General features: G+C 41.9%; 2 protein-coding genes across 5 annotated transcripts in view; both read left to right on the top strand.

The window, feature by feature from the left end:
* The first annotated feature begins 794 nt into the window (after positions 1-794).
* GTF3C6 (general transcription factor IIIC subunit 6) lies at positions 795-10,858 on the top strand. 3 transcript variants are annotated; one of them, XR_013956574.1, is made up of 9 exons: positions 795-1,903; positions 2,181-2,382; positions 3,120-3,200; positions 5,188-5,251; positions 5,808-5,852; positions 5,982-6,095; positions 6,865-7,001; positions 8,497-8,800; positions 10,543-10,858. XR_013956574.1 is itself a non-coding variant. In XM_080615198.1 (7 exons), the coding sequence occupies exons 1-7, from the start codon at positions 1,878-1,880 to the stop codon at positions 7,152-7,154; spliced, it is 822 nt and encodes a 273-aa protein (XP_080471324.1). In that variant the 5' UTR covers positions 800-1,877; the 3' UTR covers positions 7,155-7,552. The 3 variants fall into 3 exon arrangements, 2 of the variants coding, with proteins under 2 accessions (XP_080471324.1, XP_080471325.1); XM_080615198.1 differs by lacking the exons at positions 8,497-8,800; positions 10,543-10,858 and having other exon boundaries at positions 800-1,903; positions 6,865-7,552; XM_080615199.1 differs by lacking the exons at positions 8,497-8,800; positions 10,543-10,858 and having other exon boundaries at positions 802-1,903; positions 5,985-6,095; positions 6,865-7,552.
* The window catches only part of RPF2 (ribosome production factor 2 homolog), a 33,866-nt gene continuing 31,644 nt past the window's right edge, over positions 8,723-10,944 (top strand). The window contains exons 1-3 of one of the 2 annotated variants that reach the window (XM_080615196.1): positions 8,723-8,800; positions 9,595-9,727; positions 10,543-10,580. In XM_080615196.1, the coding sequence (XP_080471322.1) occupies positions 8,727-8,800; positions 9,595-9,727; positions 10,543-10,580 (245 nt within the window). In that variant the 5' untranslated portion in view covers positions 8,723-8,726. Of the gene's footprint in view, positions 8,801-8,845; positions 8,972-9,594; positions 9,728-10,542; positions 10,581-10,944 lie in introns of those variants that run through there. The other variant, XM_080615197.1, reaches the window with a different exon arrangement.

The raw sequence follows: 10,944 nt of genomic DNA, 5'->3' as shown, positions 1-10,944 counted from the left end.
CTACACATGTACTCATATTATGCAGCATAAGACCAACTAGCTAAAGTTACCAACACTGACATATAGCTTTAGAAGTTAAAAGCTCATTAAAAACCTCTCTCAGAAATGTTGAGCAAGCTCTCTAAACATAATTTTATTTATCTATCTCCTTCTAGTGGCAGAACATGAAAATTGAAACCTTATTTTTGTTTTCTAAAAATGCTTAAACACAGCAACCCACAGTAAGCGAATGATACAAACTATTATTTTAAAATATTTGACGATTAACACTTGCAATACACCAAACACCTGTTCCACAGCTATTATCCCATGCAAATTCAAGCAATTCAAAATTCAAGCCTTTGCCATTTGCCTGGCAGAATGGTGCCATGCCACTGCATCTTTTTCTGTATTTAGAACCAGTCCAAATTTATAGGCCATTCTTACCACAACAGTATTCAATATTCTAAAACAAGCTCTAAGAAAGAATAATTTAAAATATGAAGCTTAACATAAAATGAGATGAAGCCTAATGCTGGCTTCCCAGAGAAAAATCTTGCTAAACTTACTTGTTATGTTTAAGATCGGTGATTTTTCTAGGAAAATGAGAAATGCATTAAATCACACATACCTGGATGTTGTTAAACACTTGATACAGTGCTACACTGACATTTGTGTGTATCTTATGGAGGTTAAGTAGAGGCTGGAAGAAAATATACAGTAAAGGCCGTTGAGTTTTTGTTTAACATTTTCATTAATGACTTTGGCACAGCGCATAGGAAAACACTTCTAGTACAAAGTCAGAAACACAGCATACAGAAGGAAAGCAACAGAATTACATTACAAGAAACAGCACGAGACCAAGGATTACGGAGTGCGTCTAACACATCATGTCAGGAATACTTGTCAGATGGAAATCAAACATGAATGTATTTGTTATATTTAGCTATATTTAGCCTAATGCTTTCTGGTTGTCTTGTCAGACACACACACACACACACAACGACACGCAAAGCAAAATATTTCCCTTTCTTCCACTGAACAAGGGCCTGGCAAGATTCAATCTGCAATTGTGAGTGCGTAAGGCGAGCACACACCAAGGGAGAGCGGCATAGGTGCAGAGACAAACTGCTAGGATGAAAAGGGAAACGAAGAGGGGATAATGCGCCTTGGTCAACCTGACAAACGACGACTAAGCAACGGGGTATGACTCCACTCTGACAAAGTGCCGAGTCTGTGGAAAACATCACAGACAGTAGAAAGCTCGGGTCTAAGCGACTCGGTGGCAGCAAGAGAACAGAGGGGTAGGGCACGGCTCGTAAAGGCGCTCATTTGAAACTGAGCTGCTCAGGCCCTGAAAGCCGCTTCCTGACCCAGCCGCCTCGCCTCGCCACGGCCGCACCCCCTCGGAGCTCTCCTCCTCCCTCGGCTGCCACTCCTCCTCTGCCCCGCCTGCCGCTGTCTGTTCCTCTTCCCGTTCCCACAGCCGTGTATCTTACCCTCAGCGCGTACTCCAGCCGGGGGCTTCTCCCTACCTGAGCTTCACTTTCATGCCCAGAGCCCTTCGCTCCGCCGCGCACCCCAGCAGCGCCACACTTTCCCCCCTAACACCCTTCTCCCTGCCCCGCCTGGGGACCGCTCCTCACATCCCACCGTTTAACGATCACTGAGGCACGCGCCCCACTCCCGCCACCTGCTGGGGGCTGCTGGCGCGAGCTGCAGCGCGCGGGCGCTGCTCCCGTTAGCGCCGTTTCTAGCCGCCGCCGCCGCAGGGGGGAGGTGGAGCCCGGTCGCATTCTAAGATGGCGGCGCTGGGACCACGTGGTGCCCGCTGAGGGGAAGTGGGGCTTCTTCTAGTGACATGGCGGCGGCGGTAGGAGCGGGCATGGAGGAGCACGATGAAGATGAGGAAGAAGAAGTGGAGGTTGGTGGATGCCGACATCTGGACACGTTCCCTGGGCGTGGCTTTAGAGGAAGGGACGCGGCCGACCCCCTCGGGGCGTGTCCCTCCTGTGAGCCCGGTCCGGCCCCCTCTCCATTCTGCTGACGCTGAACGGGCCGGAGCGGGGTGTCTGTCAGGTGGCCGCGAAGGGCCCTGCGCCCGCTCTCCTGTGGGCTGCCGCGGCCGAGCACCTGCTATAAGGCCTCGGTAGAAGAAGGGCTGGCTTTTCTCCTCTCACTATGTCCCCCTGTCTCCCCAGATCCCCGGTACCCGCGGTCCGCCGTCGTGCCGCCGCTTGGCGGAGGGCTGGTAGGGAAGGCCGGACGCGTAGGAGAGCCGGGGGCCATATGGCTGTCCCCGGGCGGGCACCGAGCGAGGGTCTTTCCCATGGCCTGTCGGGTGGACTGTCCCCATGCAGCGGTGGTGTCTCTGAAGCAGTATCGCTTTATCTGTTGTTTCAGGTTTTCTGTAAAACGGCGTTATCACTAAGCAGTCTTTCAGTTTCTTCCTACCCCCATGACATCCGAAAATACAATTACTGTTATTATTGTGTGTATTTACGTGTGCTTAGTAGATGGTGATTCTTGAAAACTCTTCTTTCTTTTCCTTGAATAAATTAACTGTTTTTCAAAGTGGCTTTTTTTTTTTTCTTTTTTTCTTTCTTCAATTTCCTCACCCAAAATTGTGAGGAATTGCAAACAGGACTTGATTTCAAAGCAGTATGTTACAAAGAGTTAAAAGTAACCATTTCAAGCAACATGTTGCTTAACCTCTCACTATAGTGTCTTATTTAGATAAGTACTAAAGCTTTGGGAAAATGTATGTAACTGGTTGTATTGTTGTAATTCATAAATAATTTACCATTATTGTTCCTCACTTATAAAGGGTGTAAAAAGAGCTCCTTTCCTAGCTAGGAAGAAAAGGCCACGAAATTCAGGTGTGAACCAGGTGTCTGGTGGAGTAGTAGGTCACTGTGGTTCCCTGGCTATCCATCTGTCATTTTCTTTAGATAAAATGTAGAATAAGTCAGATATGGGGTCTCTTTACTCCGAAGATCTAGGTATTTGTATGCTGTTCTTTTTGGTTTGGGTTGTTTGTTGTTTGGGGGGGGCAGTGGGGGTGGGATGGGACATGCTTTTTTTCTTTTTTCCCTGAGTTCAGCTATATCAGTGATGTACACTGTAAACTTACCTTGTAGGAGCAACTGGTCATGGTGGAACTGTCAGGAATTATTGATTCAGACTTCCTAGAGAAATGTGAAAACAAATGCAAGATTTTGGTGAGTGATTACAGCACAATAGGAAAGGGGTAAGTCAGTACATGTGTGAACAAGGGACTGACGCTATTTCTAGATTCTTGCAGTTGATAACATTTAGATCAAATCTTATATGCACTATCTTGGCCCTGTTTGGCTGCATGTTGTGGGCTCTAGTTCAGAAATGGCATATGGTCTTTTGAACAGAATATTACATATATATAAGGGAACATTTTAGAAGTATTTATAATCTAGGACCATTATCCACTCTGAGCTCTAAGACAACTTTTTTAAACTGACAGATTTTTCACATTCAAAAAATATATATATTATTAAGCATTCTTCTTCAAATAACTTGAATACAGCTGACAACTAAAGCCAAAATCTTTCTGAATTGTACTGTGTTTCTAATAGAGTTTCTTCTGCAGATACTGCCTGGCAAGTTCAAGTGTTGTAAAGGATAACTGGGTGTTAAGCATTTGGTAAAGAGTTTTGGATCTTGTTTGCTTCATTGTGAGGTTATTTTAAGACTCTGGTGTACCGATCCCTTTCCTTCTGAGTAGTTTAATAATTTTCTCTGTAGGGGACAAATCTTATTTGCCCTTCAAAGCCTGCATGGTCTATGAGAGCTCTGTAGATGGTACGAGTACTATTGATTTACAAATACTTCCTGAAACCAGACCTTTATTATAGATTGAGAAGATGGAAGAGCACACTTGAGTATGCCACTGATCAGATTATATGTGAGGTGGTAAAGCCAATTCTTAAAATATCAAATGTAGGAATACATTAATAATTCATAAATTACCCATCACTGGATATGCTTTTATAAGCAGATTTGCTTCCTGGACCTAAGTCACTTGAAATGTATTACACAGATGGTTCATGACTGGCGGCTGAATGCCTACAAAGTCTTCAGTAGTGTTATTGGGATTCTTTTAAATTTTGTGCTTTGAGATTCCATTGTAAGGTTACTAGAGCAACTTGTCAGTATCTATACTATAATCTGCTCATATTCAAATCTACCTTTACTCGCTCCACAGAGTAAACATTCCTTGAGATTTTTGATAATGGACAACTGTTGGTAAAACCCCAATAGAAGATTCTTTGTGTCATTGTTTAACAAATTTTCTGTGAAGGGGAAGACATTCTCCATTTTTGTGTAGTCCAAAAAGGAATGCAAATAAGCCAAAGAAATAAAGTTTTTAATATTAAAAACCTTAATGCTGTTGCCTGGTTCTGATGTGTTCATTTTTAAAATTCATTTCCTGTAGTAAACCAAAAAATATAATTCTACATGTTAGCTTAATGCCATTGATATTCTCAACTTATGCAGCAGAAAGAGAATCCCAGAGCTTAAATCTTGCTGATCTTATATATCTGGTTTTTTTAAAGTATGAGAGGAAAATCACACAAATTCCTATTAACCTGTGTGATATTCTGGATTTTACACAATTTACCAGACAGTGCCTCATCTTCAAAACTTTTAGTATGTGCTTATTCAGGACATGAAGATAATGTTGATGTCCACAATGTACCATTAAAAGACATTTTCACTTAATGTGTTCTGCTCAGACATCAATTTTTATCAAAATACAGTCTATAGATATATTTTATATAAAGGATAATGGGATCCTGGCCTGTGTATTCGAAAAATCTCTGCTCTGAGCTGACAGAACTGCTGCCTTACTCTCCCACTCCTTGTTTAGAAAAAAAAAAAAATCAAATAACATTTCAAACTCCTTCATGCTATAGGCACACAGTAATCACAGAAGCTTCTGAGATCCTACAATTGCACTTCTGGTGCTGGTGTAATGCTTTATGCCACACTTCTTCACTTTATGTATTTTCCAAATACTTTTGAAAGTTATTCTGCTTTATAGAACATTTATCTTTTCAAGGAATTGATGTAATCTGGGTTCTGCTATATGTCTTCTCTGGCTTTACAGCAAGAAATCTTCCTGGACTAAGAGACGTGACATATGTGCAATTTTGTCCTTCTTTTTTGTAGGGAATAGAGACAGAGAAACCCATTTTACAAGTGGACAGATATGTATTTGCAGGAGAATATGAAGGTAGGAAAAGTAATGTGGATAAAATCTCTCCTATTTCATATGACCCAAAGAACTTTAACATAGGTTAATTGCACTGCTAATGGCGAAATATGGTCTTGTGAGGTGCTGAATTTCTGGGTGATGTTTGTATAGCACCATATGGAGGTGCAGCAGTCTGAGTTCACTGCTAAGTTAGCCATGCACCCATGTTACTTACTGGAAAGGATGCCTTGGAAGCTGACTCCAGGCTGCACCAGCTGGTATTTCAGCAGGGAAAAATGTGGGACATAAATGCCTCGAAGGGTTTGTCTCCTGTATAAGCACATGTTGTGCAACCGGTAGTTCTCCATTTGCCTCAGGGTGGCAATACTGGTCTGTAAGAAAATGATCTGGAATCCTCGTTTGTCATGACTTTGAATGAGTGCGATACTCCTGTCCCTGAGCTGGCAGTGTGGTTACCAGTGCTGAGCCCTTGTGAGGAGCTAGTAGTTGGAATGTTCCCACAGCTGTGCTGGTGGTTACAATATCTACAGGTGGTATAAAATAGTCTAAGACTTTCTCACTTTATTTTCCATAGATACGCTGGGAACCTGTGTGGTTTTTGAAGAGAACACAGAGCATGGTAATTGTGATTTGATGTCCTGTATATTGTGGTAGCCAGGAAGGTTAAAAGTATGTGTCTTGCTTCAGTTGATCTGGAATTCACTATAATGATTGGGGTTTGGGTATTGGATTTTTCCTTTCTTCATAGTAGATGCAGAAGGCAATCAAAAAGTACAGCTGAAATACAAGTGCCACACAGTGAAGAAGTTGAATATGACGCGGACACTTTTGACAGAAAAGAAGGAAGGAGAAGAGAATGCTGGTTAGTACCTCTGCTTTTATGCACAGGGATGTGGATGGATTATACTTAGGAGTGTCAGCACTAAAAAGGAACTTAGAGGAACTTTGTTCTTTAGGCACCAAATGTGTATATTTAAATACAAAAATACAAACCACACACGAAGAGATTTCTTCTGATCATGCTGCCTCCAGAAGTGGCTAATAGGAGATTCCTACAAAAGTGTGTATGAGCAGGGCAAACATATGCTGATGTTCTCTGGTGTTTTTTTCTGTGTCATGTAAAAGTTTTGGCACTAGTTCTGCAGTAAGAGGTGCTGCTCTTCTCCTTTTTTTTTTTCTTCTGGTGACTTTTGGAGTCTCTAATTGTTGAAAATCTCAGATATCCTTAGTAAGAAGTTTCGTGTTGTATGCACTACAACTGAATTGTTCTTACTGAGTTTACAGTTAAGTGTAAATGAAGAAATTAAATTACTTGCAAAGACACACCTAGCAGAGCATTCATGCTGATTTTCATTACGTAGGCAAACTTGGTACCCATATGATTGCTTTATTTCAGTGGTGTTTTTCATACAGAAGTTACTGCTTTTACTTATTCAGATATTGAGTACCCTGCTACATATAGTAGTATTTATTAGCACTACCCTTTTGCTTTTCATTCGTTTTGGGGTTTTTTGATTCATAAATATTGCTCAGGCTCATCCTTAATAACAGTGAACTTAAACTAATTAAAAAACTGCTGCTAACTCTTAACTGCTATTGTCACCAATACCAATTTTCCTTCTTTGCCTCAGATGGAGTGGAGTGGTTACAGATCAAGGACAGGGATTTTTCCTACAGCAGGCCTAATACAATCTGCAGCTTCCTGCGTGAAAAAGATTCTGAGGAGGCTCAGGCCCATGACAAATTGACTGAAGAGTTAGAGGGAGAGGTGAGTGGTGGGGGAAATTCTGACATGAATTGTGATCTGGAGAAGCAGCACAGCTTGGAAATGGATGTCTCAATTCCTCCGCCTGACAGCCCTGCTTCTGGGGCAGAGGATTCTGCTTCTGGAAGTGTTGCCTTAGATGATGCCCCTCCATGATACCAGCTCTGATCTTTTCAGGACTTGTTCATGGAGTTAATGGGCCAACTTTTATAGGCCATGACATGATTTCAAATTTATCTGAGCAATTAATAGTGGGAAAATAGACATCGTGTTCTTGTGCATTGCTCTTATGTTTGGCTCATAGTGGGAAGGGCTTAAGTGTTTGTTTGTTTTTTTAAATGCTGATCGGAAATGTATCTCTACTTCAGAATTGAAGAGGAAATAGTTACATAAATAAAAAAAACCCTACCTTAGAAAAATGTTGATGTATTGAACACTGGAACATTTTGTAAAAAGGAAAAAAAAAAAAATTGTCTAAAATAAAGACCTGAATTTTTCAAATATAGATTCACCTTGTGTGTCCTATTCAGCCTCATACTGTATCTGCCCGTGTACTGCAGTTACTGAAAGAAAAAAAAATCAAGTGTGGCTTTTATTATTTTTTTTGAGTTTGAATACTCAGCAAATGGCTTAGTTTGGATTTTCTCCAGCATCCTTTTGTCCACTTGACCGATGTGGTGCATTCACAGAATGGTTTGGGTTGGAAGTTCCTTAAAGATTTTCTAGTTCCAACACCCTGCCATGGGCAGCGACACCTTCCATTAGACCAAGTTGTTCAAAGCCCTGTCCAACCTGGCCTTGAAACTTCCAGGGATGGGGCAGCCACAGCTTCTCTGGGCAACCTGTGCCAGTGCCTCACCACTCTCACAGTAAAGAATTTCTTCCTAATATCTAACATAAATCTACCATTTGTCAGTTTAAAGCCATTTCCCCTTGTCCTGTTACTACATGGCCTTGTAAGAAGTCTCTCTCCAGTTTTCTTATAGGCCCCCTTTAGGCACTGGAAGCTGCTCTAAGGTCTCCCCAGAGCCTTCTCCAGGCTGAACAAGCTCAGCTCTCTTAGCCTTCATATGACTAGTACTCCAGCCCTCTGATCCTCTTCATACCATAGAGGATAATTATAGCTGGAATAATGATGGTGGGAATGTTACAAACTGGTGCTATGGGGAGTGTTTGTGGTGCTTTCTTGTACCTTCGGTTTTAAACTTATATTCAAACATGGACTTGAGAAGCAAAAGCAGCAACCTGGATAAATTTGAACAACTCTGACTGACTGAAGGCCTGCAGGCTTTGAAACAATCAGAAACTTTCCAGATTTAAGAGTAGATACTGTTTTAAAAGTGATGCTACCACATTAGGGATGTTAGAAATAAATCTTTGGCATTTGGTTTGTACTATGTGTACGGTCGTGTTCCCCACTCGTTATAGTATTCCCAAATAAGCAAGTTTGGGGTGAAATGGCCACACGTTAGCAGCACAACTCTGATGTGATTCCCAGCACGCCAGGGATGAGAGGAAGGTACGCAAATACGTCAGACACAAGTCGACCAGCCGCCCCTGCCGTGACGTTCAGCTGCGGCGCTTCACCGTTATTTGCCTAGTAACTAACCGACACGCACCACTTAGCCGAGACTCGTCACCTGACTGCGCGGCTCGCTCTGCCCATGCGCACTGCCTCAACAGCTAGCGCTTCCTCCCGTGCTTCTTGTGGCGGATGTGACGTACCGGATGGTATTGCGTGACGACGGTGGGCTGCGCGCGTGGAGTGTCTTGGTAGCCATGGACCCGCTGGACCGGGTGGTGTGAGTATGGCAGTGGCTGGGAATGGGTAAATGGGAGGGAGAGAGAAAAACCAAGCGCTGCTGTCTCTTTGTCGGTGTCAGACAGCCCTTGCTCCGTAAAGGAACCGCGGTGAGCGGCTGGTATTGGATTTATGTATTTCTCTATGCGTGAAGGAATGTCTTCATCCGCAGGTGGAAGTACCTGTGGGAGGTTGATTGCTTCTCTGTAAAGAAAACAAATATAATGCTTCATGGAGAAGATGTTAAAAGCTTTGCATTCATCTAGAGAAATGTAGCTCTTAAGCGACGTAGTTATTAATTTATATGAGCACTGTGCCCCTGCTAAGGCAGGTGTATCTCACCTAAGTAATGCCCGTACTACTCTCTGGTCCGTGTCAATAGATGTGCTGCACTTGAGCTTATCTTGTGGATGCTGTTGGTGGTCTTTAAGGAACTGTGTTTTCTTCTCATGTTCGAGTCTCTGACTTGGGAAGGGCGCTGGTATGAGGGGTAAATTTAAGCCCGTCAGTCTGTAGGAACTCTGGTGGTGTTTAAGCTTTAAATTAGCAGAAACTGAAAAGCCCAAGGCCTTAAAGTCACCTTTGCTAGTTTGGGGAAACAAAGAGGAAGAGGAGTAACAGTAACATACATTAATCTGAGACTGCACAGATTGTAATTCTGCAGGTTGGGATTAGTTTCAGTCACTGAAACAAGTTAACTTGAATACACTTGTTCCAATTCTTGCTGTTTCACTGTTTTCTGCAATGTTTGGTGTTGTTACTAATACTAAGTTTTTAACTCTTAATTTGTTACAGAAAACCTAAAACTAAGAGAGCAAAAAGATTTCTTGAGAAGAGAGAACCCAAGCTTAAAGAAAATACAAAAATTGCTATGCTTATAAAAGGAGGAAATGCAAATTTAAGGGTGACTGAAGTGCTTAAAGACATTGTAAGTGGCTGGATATAGAATGCAACCTTTCTTTTTTTTCTTAGAATTTGCATGTTCTCAGCTTCAAAATCAGTATTTTCATACTCTCCCCATTTCCCAAATCAGATTGACCAGCACTCCAGAGGTGTCATTCCCTACCCTGCAATGGAGATTATCTTCTTCCAATTTCTTTGTCAGAAGTTTTGAGTTTAATCTCTTCATTGTTATTTTTTCCATGATTGTCCAGTATAGAAGATGAAGTGTTGCAAGTCTGTTTGAAAATAAAAGGATTAGGTACAGAATTGGGACTGGATCAGTCAGCTGAAGTTATATCCCAGAATCCTGTAAACTGCTTATGTGTATTGATAAAGAGCTTTCAACCTTTTCTAAAACCTAAACTTACAAATCCTAACCAGTCTTCTAACTCCATACCTGAAAATACTATAGAGGTTCCTATACTCTTTTCTCTCCTTGCTTTGTCATTTTCTTACTATCTTATGCTGTTGCTAATCAGGTTGCTGTTCACTCCTGGTTTTTCCTCATGTCCCTACATAGAAGCAGAAAGATTCCATTGCATGGCTTTGATTTTAGGTCTTTCTCAGTTATTTTGTTATTTCATCGCTTCTACGAATAAGTCCTGTAATTAATTGGGGACCAAGATTTCTATCAACTTGAAAGGCATTATTGTGAGCAGGCCTTTTGAGGTGCCTTCTAGACCCATTTACACAAGCAATCGCTCTGTTTTTTGTGATCATGTAAATTGCAGGGTTTTAGAAAAAGCAGTGCTGTATACTTAAATGTTTTGGAGATAATGTGTCTAAATTTGTCTTTTGCAGTATGCTGTGAAGAAGCCTTTTGCTGTACTGTATAGAAAGTAAGTGATCTCACTTTGACATCTTTAAGTCTGATGACAAGACAGCTTTTGGTAATTTCAAAGCATGAATAGAGATGCTGGCCAGCCTGGGGGCTCGAACAATGGAAAGGGATGCAGAAGGTGACTGGAATTCATCATAAATTTCAGTAGACTGGAAGCAAGTTACACGTGATCAGTGTTGGTGCTTAGTCCACCGCTTGTGCGGACTGCTATGGAGCAGGATTTGGTAAACTTGAACAGTTGGCTTCTCCTACTGATCTGTGCAAACAGCTGTCAGGTGGGTAGGCTGGAGTCCAAATTCCTATAAATTTGAGTTACAGATTATAATGATAGATAAGTCTTGCTCAAAATGGAAATCCATTAT

Source organism: Psittacula echo, assembly GCF_963264785.1.
Source record: "Psittacula echo genome assembly, chromosome: 4".
In the NCBI taxonomy this organism is placed as follows: Eukaryota; Metazoa; Chordata; class Aves; order Psittaciformes; family Psittacidae; genus Psittacula; species Psittacula echo.
The sequence above is the reverse complement of the archived record's forward strand: the minus strand, read 5'-3'. Positions and strand labels throughout refer to the sequence as shown.

Excerpts from the sequence above, each read along its gene's own strand:
- GTF3C6 (XM_080615198.1), top strand. The coding sequence starts at position 1,878 with ATGAAGATGAGGAAGAAGAAGTGGAG. Across the intron at positions 3,201-5,187 it reads AAAACAAATGCAAGATTTTG|GGAATAGAGACAGAGAAACC; the intron begins GTGAGTGATTAC and ends TCTTTTTTGTAG. Across the intron at positions 5,252-5,807 it reads ATTTGCAGGAGAATATGAAG|ATACGCTGGGAACCTGTGTG; the intron begins GTAGGAAAAGTA and ends TATTTTCCATAG.